We start from the raw sequence: 9161 nt of genomic DNA on the forward strand, positions 1-9161 counted from the left end.
TTTAAACATAATTTTGTCACCTCACCGATAGAATTAGTACCTGTGAAATTTACTAAGTTATTTGGGAGATACAATAAATGTAAATATCACCTCTTCTTTTGAATTATTGATTTGCTGTTGTTCAGACGCTAAGTTCCAGAATATTCACTACCTATGTAATACTGGCTGGCTGTGCTTGTGTGTGTGTGTGTGTGTGTGTGTGTGTGTGTGTGTGGTGTGTGAGAGAAAGAGAAACAGAGAGAGACAGAGACAGAGTGTACTAAGGATTTTCTGACATTCTGTCTTTCTAATCATAGGGAATTTGTCTCTGTGCGCCTTCCTTTTATAAAGGCAAAATAGCAACAAGAAACCCCAAACATTGCAAAACATTTTAAATGGCCAAGTATCGTCTTAAATGCAAGAGGTCAACTAAAGACATGGGCTCCTTTCCAAGAACAAACTAAATTTGGAATATAGGAGGGACCTTTCAGAAAGTCTTCCCTGGGAGCCTGAATTTTAAATTCCTGTTGTGAGTGAATGCATTTAGTTTAACTAGCAAACCTCTGGAATATATACAATGGTCCTGTTTACTGGAGAAAGGTGACATGCTTAGAATGAGCCCCCAGGATGCTGAGTCAACTTTAGGAAGTGGCGGAAGTCTTCCCTGGAGCCAGCCACATCGATACCCAGGACCTGTATCATGGCCAGACCTCTGTGTAACTCAAGTGCCTTCCTGTGCCCCAGTTGCCTCTGTCTGGGGCAAGCTCAGATGGCAAACCCTTCTCTGCTACTGCCTGACTAGCCAGTAACTAAAGCAACTGCACAGGCCAGTCCTCCGTCACTCAGGAGTGTCTTACACACATACAAAAAATAGGTATTTAAGTGAAGGTAGGACCTGGAGCTGTTTCCTTAACATCCTAAAGCAGGCCCCCTCGGTTATCTGAGCACCTCTCCTTCATACTCAACAATCTCTTTGGTTACTATAAAAATAGGTGGTTAAATTCAGCTCGTGTTCAGGGTGTGCTTTATATCTGATTAACTTATCCATGTCAGCTGGAAAGTGTGACATGGTTTTATAAATGGAGTTGCTGTGCACTTCTCTGCAAAAATACACAGGAGAAAGCCGGGGGGCTGGGCCTGAGGAGGTACAGTGATTTGAAACAATCTCTATTCTTTCTCGGGTTTTTGAGTGTTACCACAGTAAACATTTTTCTAAGCACTTGCTTTGTGAAAGAGGTGATCGAAACTGAATTTTGCTAAGGATGAATCTGGATTTCTAATTAGCTTGCACTGCCTTTGACTCTCCCGGAGTTGGAGTTACAAGACCACTGTGAACTGTTCATTATGGGTACTGGGAACCGGACTCTAGTCAGGGAGAGCCGGGAACACTTTCAACTACCAACCCGTCTTCCTAGCCTGACTGTCTTCAGAGAATACAAAGGTCAGTAACAAGGATGGCTGCTGACAAGTAGGCATATCTAGACCCATGTGCCAAGTGAGAATCTGGGCCTTATCCCAAGACCAATGGGACACTCCTGGATCCTCTAGGCCAGTTGACATATGAGAAGCTGAGCCTTCCTCCAAGACCAATGGGGCAGCACCATGCTCTGATTTATGTTCTAGAGTCACTTGGGTTCTTCTGCAGAGAACTGATCATTGGAGAACAAGAAAGGATGTCTTATTTGTCTATTGTTGCATAACCACACCCACAACTCCTACTTTAAAATTGCCACACCTTGCTCAGTACCTGTGGGTCAGGAATAGTGGGAAGGACTCCAGCAGTCTGTGTCTGATTCACAGGCTCTCAGGTGGCGTAGCCGAGGGAGGAGGGTTCGCTTTCCAGATAGTTTATTCATACATAGACTTGATGCCCACACGCTCCCTGACCTTGTTCCTCCTCATACAGACTTATCCTCTAGGACCAGTTCAGGGGGCACTGGGCTTCTCATACTCCACTGAGCTCAGAGGATAGGTACCCCTTTTCATGAAAGCACATCTGTAAAATAGATGGGGAGCACTCCAGACCTCCACTCTAAGCTGGCACCAAAACTCAGACGGATTCATGAGAATGGAGAGATATACTCCCCTAACTGATATGGAAGCAATGGGGTGCGTGACAAAAGTGCAGGTAGAATAGGGGGTGCTGTTGTAGCCACCTTTGGAAAACACACTGCCACAAGGGAAGAGGCCAGTCAGTAATTCAGATAAGAGATGGTGGTGCCTTAGCTATGGATGTCTGCACAGAAGAGAAAGGGGTTGATTTAGAAGAGTGGATGAGCAGACTATGTGGGAGCTGTAGCACTCTATGGACTTGTATTAAATAAGATGAGTGCTAATCACCAGTGATCTTCTTCACAGGGCACACACATCATCAGGCTTCAAATGTGTTTTGACTTAAAGCATCCACTTTTTAGGACAATACGGTTTGCAAGGTACAGATTTCAGAGGCCTTCTCTGAGGAGAAAGTATGGATCTATACTGTGTCCATGGCTCTCATGAACTAAGGGTGTGGGGTGGTAAAGAAGGTTCTGGAAACATATTTTTAAAGGATTTATGGAAGTGAGTGTATCTAATCATAGAATGATCTGGACAGGTTCGATTTCACAAGTGTTGGCAGCAGCAAAGAAGTGTGAGAAGTGTGCACCAAAGAGAGCATAGGACACATGTCTAGGGTATTTGTTTTTTCCAACAAAAATGCTCAAAGTTTGTGGCTGGAGAGATGCCTCAGATTTAAAAAGCACTTAACGCTCTTTCAGAGGACCAGGTTTGGTCCCTCACGCCCACATGGCTGCTCACACCTGTCTGGAACTCCAGTTCCAGGGGTTCCAATGCCTTCTTTGGCTCCCACAAGCACTGTGTGCAGGTGGCGCACATCCACGCACAGATGCAAAACATGCAAACACACAAATAAATCTTCAGAAAATTCTGAAGGCCACTTTCTCACTTTCGCTCATGGGAGAGTGATCTAGAAACGTTCCCAGCGTTGCCTAGCGAGTGATTGACAGCACTGTTGTGGTACAAACAGGACTTCTGATCCCAGTGTGGGATTCTTTCTGCCAAATCACCGTTCATGCTGCTTAGAGCACTGCTCTGTCCTCTGCTCGTGTTGGACCCATGCTGACTATTACTCAACAGATTTATCAATAGCGCCAGAAGCCTAGGAAAAGACATGGCAAACAGATCAAATATTTTCCCACTACTGGAAAAATAACCCTAAAATACACTTTTCTAATTTTGACTCAGTTGCATCTCTTTGTGGAATGGCCGGTACATAGCATTCATATGAAACAGCATCCCAGGAAGAGCACTGCCTGGGTTTCTGCGTGTCTCATACGATATTTCTTAAATTCACAGAATGCCTGAGATTCTGAGGTCATTCTATAACACTCTGGTCTTAAATCTACCAGCAACCATCCCAGAATCACTGGGTTGGGGTGGGAAGAGAACCGTGAGAGGTCTTTTGTGTGGTTGGTTGTATATTGTTGTTACATACATACAATGCATGCCGACATATTCAGCTTCCATGCCATGTAAGTAAAGACAATGGCTTTTGTTTTCACAGTAATTAAACTGAACAAGATCCACTCCAAGCATAGTTGATCTGGTATGGTCTGAATGCTGTAATTTGATTCTCAAGTATTCTTAGGTCCTTCAGTACTTTCTGTATTACTGTACTTAATCTTTCCGGTAGTAGTTTTCTGTTCAAATAAATGGGCATAATTTGCTTTTTTTTCATCCTTGCCCTAATGGAACATTCTTCCGCCCTTGCCCCATCTTGTCATCATCCCTGCAAATTCTTGGACCAGATCAATGGCTTTTCAAAGAGGGCTCTTTTTCTCCGCTACATTGTCTCTCACTTGAGATACTTTGTACAAATGTTGTCTTCTTGCACAGTTGAAGGACCCTTACAACAGGACTCTATGGTCTCTGCACAACAAAGATATCTGTGGCTTCCCCGGATACAGGGCAGCATCTCGGGATTCATGCTGGGGAACCAGTAAGTCTTGCTTTTGGATCCTGATGCATGCTGTCCAACAGGACCGCCCCACAAAACCCTACCGCCTTTATCGTCTTTCACATATTATTGTGCACCACAAGCTTAACTTTGAATACAACTAGGCCGGGTGGTGTTTAAATCCCAAATACCTTAAAATGCCAATGCCTCTGGCAGGAAAAATTGACAGTTCAGAAGGTACAATCTGAAGTATTTTAGGCAAGATACTGTCCAAATCAGAGGGAAGACTTGTGACTAGATTTTCCTAGCATTCATCTAGTAAGGTCTAAAACAGATGCTGGGGAAAGTGTCTCTTTTAGGTCCTTATTAAATCATCAATATTAATTCATCTATTTAGAAAACTGCCTTATAGAATCCCAAGAGCTGTCTCCCTCCCCCACTTCTCAAAGCGCTTTCTCTTATGTCTAAAAATTCAAGTACTCTCTTCGAGTGCAGCCTGAAATGTCTCACTATGGATTTGAATAGGAGCCAGAACGGACAGCGAAAGGAAAATTTCTCTCTATAAAAGGTTTATTGTCAGCGCTTTCTAAAGATGTAGATTTTTCTAACACAGGCTACCGGCTTTTTTTCACAAACGTTAATGCAGCTGTCCCTACCTCTCCTAGCCCCGCAGTCAGGCCCTTTCTTTCAGGAATGCTCAGTGTCTAGCCTTTGACCTCCGGATAGCCCACTCTATCTAAATGCTCCCTCTGCCACCAATATAATGTAACCAAGGGGGTGGATTGCCCTGGTTCTTTAGAGATTGGAAAGTACTGGAATTCCTCACATTCTTTTGCATTTGGTAGCCTGTTTACCTAATCGCTGGCTTATTAGGATTAACAGTCTTTGCTTCAGACTCATCCATTAACAAACTAGGGACCCTAGAGATCCCAAGATTCTGCCCCCATATAAGCCAAGGATAAAATGTAAAAGCAGCTTCCCTAATTTTTAGATACAAAATTTAAAAAGCACAGTTACAAACTAAGTGACCTATTCAAATCTAGTTCAACCAAGCAGTTATGGCCAAAGGTTATTAAAAGGTTCCCCCTTGTCTCCTTATGTGACACCCAGAACCATCCTGGAGCTGGGGGACTAAGCTTTCCTTCAGTTCTTATGAAAATAAATCATATTGCTTTAGGTTAGCAAATTTAATTTCAGCTTCCTTTTTAAAGCTTTACACAATGCCCGCGTTCAAGATTTTGCCCTCCAAACTGATGAGTTGTATGCCACTGTTCCTCCTTTAAAGATGTTTGAAGACAGCCACTGTCCTGTTTTCTCTCCTGAGACAAGTTACGGGTTACCCAAGTTAAGTTAGTTCAGTTAGCCAAGTAGGGCAGCTGGGATAGTTCTCCACACAAAGTAGGGCCCCAAACGAATCCTGTTGGAATGATTAACAAGAGCAATTGCACCTGATAACTTGGATGGTTTCTAAAAATACTGAACAGCAAACACTCAGATATTAGGTAAATATTTCTTTATTAAATGATTAATTTTATAAATAAATTCTCTTCACTGATATAAAATTAAAATCATTTACAAATTATTCCAGTATTACATTTCCCCTCCCTCCCCAAAAGCTACATTTTGATAAATAAAAAACATTCAGTCTTCAAACACCTGGTTTCTGTTTGCAGTTTAGAGCGCAGGTAGCTGCCTCTTGGACACTCACAGAGCGTCCCCCTCCCTCAGGAAGGAACAGGAGGCCCTTTCATTTACTTCTGTCAGAGGACAAACAAGGCTTTCACACGGCCCAGCTAATCTTATTATCTCTGTTACAATTGTAGAACCAAGGGGGGGGGGAGATCTAGAGCAAAAAATACACTTAGCAAATAATTTACAAACAGAAAACAGAACGTCATCCACACAACACGCTCCAAAACGAAGCATAACAGGCGCTCCAGTACTATGAAGCGAAGTATTCCCCAACTGCGGCTGTGTTAGTGTCCATCCGCACCAGCCCCCTTGGCAGTTTGGAAATACCTTAATGCTACTCAGTGATGAGCAAGGCATCCCTTCTACAATGAGCCCCTTCACCCCACCACCCCACCCATGATGCTCACACCCCTCCTCCATCCGCCCCACACTAGGCACCCAGGAGGCATTTAGTCCCTAAACTTGTGGATGTCATTGAACAGACTGTAGAGGCGAAACGATGCCTCGTTGGGGTGCGGGCAATTGTAGTTACATTTGCAGGACTGAATCATCATGACATTCTTGGAAAACATTTCCCCATCTTCGCAGCGGAACCGCATCTTCACGGTCCTGGTCTGCAGAGGCGTGCAGCACCGACCGTCCACGCAGGAGCCGCAGTATTTGGGGCGATATTTCTTCACACTGGAGCATCCTGCATAGTTAAACCTGACGGGTTCTGGGGATTTCTTGGTCTTACTGCATTTCTTGCCCTTCTGGAAGAAAGAACAACAACAACAAAAAAGTCAGTAATTTATTTTGTTGTTGTTTTGGGAGCGGTACATTTAACCACTATGTGAAACCCGATAGCGCTAGGTTTCATAAAGACATTTTCTAGAGCGGCTCATATCCCACCCACATGCTGGGGTCATGGTCAAGTCACTGAAGGAACTTACTTTCAGGCTGCTGTACACCGGTTGTCCACAAGGACGGACTTCACAGATCCGGGTCTCTTTCAGGAGGCGGCACTCCGGGTTGTCATTGGTAACTCGTGTGGAGATGCCAGTTCCGCAGCTCTTGGAACACTGAGACCATGATGTTGTCTGAACGATGCATTTCTGGCCATGCAGAGGGTTGTAAAGTACTCGCGGTTCCGTGCCAAAGACTAGAAAATAAACCAAACAGAAGGCTCTTCAGAGGCATACTGACACACACTGGTTTCTACAAAGCTGCAGACTGAGAATGAATTTCGGTAGAATGTCTTAAGAGCTCGGTTTCCACTTACCAGGAAGTCTCTTCAAAGAGCTGCCTTTTCCAACAGCAATTAACTCATTCTTTCTCGTCAACTCCACCTCCGAGGCATCAAATCCAAAGAGGTCATCCTGGTCGTCCAAGGGGTCCTTGATGCTGCTGTCTTCATCACAAACCCACTCCTCGCAGCACTGCCCACTGACTTTCACCAGACGGGGGTTGGGACAGCCCAGGTTAGGGAGAGACAGTTCTTGGGGACACAGAGGAATGCAGCCCACGGCGCCATCAATACATGTGCACTGATGTTTACAGTTGGGCTGGAAGCTTTCTCCGTTCTGGTAGATTCTGGAGTTGTATTCGCAGGGTCTGCCCTCTGACTGAGCTGTAGAGACGACCAAGAGAGAGAGGAGAAGGTTAAGATTCGCAGCCGCAGACTGCAACTCTTACATATTTTCCGCTGTTTAATTCACTGTATGGTAAAGTTCGCTACAATTCCCCCGAGACTCCAGCGCTGAACAATAAGTTAGTCAGGATCACTTTTCCGTATGCGCTTTTCGTTGGGCCCAGACACACTGAATTGCATTCCAGACTGCTGAAATCATGAGCCTTTCTGCCAAGCTACCATCAACAAAGCGTCACCATACATGGTCTCAAAATTACTAAACTTCTGGACTATGGGGACTATTATTTTTTTAAAAGGGGCCAAACCACAAGCCTCTTACCTCTACAGATCCCTTTCAGAGCGGTGGAGCTGGCGCCAAAATTGCATTCCAGCCCCTTGGTGTGGTCGCAGGGCTGCGTTTTGCTGCAGTCTTCGTTGAGTTGCTTGGCGCAAACCTTACAGCAGCCGCAGTCGTCCCGGACCAACCCGACTCCCGGGGCGCACTTGGGCGCCTCCAGAGGGCAGTGGCAGGCGGCGGGGCAGGTGGAGAGTGCCTAGAAGTGGGGGGGGGGGGGGAGGAGAGAAGAAACGCGTGAGACTGTTTTGCATTGCTCCGGAGCGGCGCCAAAATTGCCCTGGCCATGGGTCTGGCTCTGGGGCTCCATCCACCTGGAGTGTCTTGACGCGTACAGCCACACGGGCCACCCCGGCGGCTGCGCCCCAGGAAGAGGCCCCCAGGACACGTCGTCCGAGCTTAAAGCAACAGTTACCTCCAAACTTTTTAGGCTAACTTTCCCTTCTGTGGACGATCAGGGCCCAGGGAGAGGGATCGGGGAGGGTGGACAGGAAAGAGGTGGTTAAACAAGTCCAACTCACCAGCCTGGTTAAGTGGAGAAGGGTGACGGCGACGGCGAGCGCCCTGGCGGTGCTGGAGCTCATTGTGGCGCGCTGAAAGAGCCGGGGCGAGTGCGGCGACACGGAATCCAACAAGCCGGTGAAGAGCGGTATCGGATGCTCCCTTGAGTGCGATGAGGCTAGGGCCGAGACAGAGGGCGTCCTTCTCTCGAGGTTTTGGCGGAGCAGGCGCGGAGGTTGCTAGTGCTTCTCTGGGGCGCTCTCACACACGGTCTGCCCCGGCGCCGGGAGCCCGCCTTTTATACCCGCCTGCCCCCGGCGCCGCGTGTTGCAGTGACGTCTGCTCTGTCTGCGCGTTCCAGAATTCTCAAACATCTCAGGAATGTTGGTTGGCGCGGGCTGCTGCCAAGCACCTCCCCTGGCTCCATTGCACCTTTCCCCCCTCTTCTCAGATTTATCAAAGAAAAAAAAGTTCGTTTTTTCCACTTTAAATAACTACTTCCATTGGGGAGAATGGGATGCTTGGGGCGCTAGGGTGATGATCGTGGTCGAAGAGTATGGGGGGGGGGCGTGGTGTTATGTGTTGGAGGGAGCACTTCAGATCTTTGGGAGGATGGGAGGACCTGAGAGGGAGGAACAAAAGTGGTTTTGTTTGAAGATGCCTAGTGGACCTGGCATCTGCCAAAGCCCTCGCCCGGGAACGCAGGGAGCTGTTTGCTTGTTTACAACCAAGGTGAGAGTAAAGTTATCTACTAAGAGTCCAAAGGGGAGGGGGAGTTGGTCTCTGAGCCAGCAATCTATTTGTGGACTTCAAAGAGGCGTGCTCGGATCAAGTCCCAAAGCTGTGGCATGATGTTTATTAGCCAAGAAAAGTGTATTGCAAATTAATACTCAGAGTGGCATTTATGAATGAGAGGGTGAGGGGGGGAGCTTCCCTCGACGCCTGGCAAATTTCCAGCCAGAGGTCTTCCCTCAACCCTCCCCCTCTTTTTTTGGTATGTTGTACTTGTTTGTTTTTGGAGGTTCCCATTTTTAGTTCCAGCCCACTGCCTGCGCTGGAAGTCCAAGAGG

The 9161-nt window shown here is 46.6% G+C and overlaps 1 protein-coding gene across 1 annotated transcript; it reads right to left on the minus strand.

Moving 5' to 3' along the window:
- Positions 1-5441: 5441 nt before the first annotated feature.
- Ccn1 (cellular communication network factor 1) lies at positions 5442-8348 on the minus strand. Its single transcript, XM_057793506.1, has 5 exons — positions 8112-8348; positions 7576-7789; positions 6888-7235; positions 6559-6767; positions 5442-6378 (listed from the first exon to the last, which is right to left on the minus strand). The coding sequence occupies exons 1-5, from the start codon at positions 8172-8174 to the stop codon at positions 6076-6078; spliced, it is 1137 nt and encodes a 378-aa protein (XP_057649489.1). The 5' UTR covers positions 8175-8348; the 3' UTR covers positions 5442-6075.
- Positions 8349-9161: the final 813 nt, after the last annotated feature.

Source organism: Chionomys nivalis, chromosome 18, assembly GCF_950005125.1.
Source record: "Chionomys nivalis chromosome 18, mChiNiv1.1, whole genome shotgun sequence".
NCBI lineage: Eukaryota > Metazoa > Chordata > Mammalia > Rodentia > Cricetidae > Chionomys > Chionomys nivalis.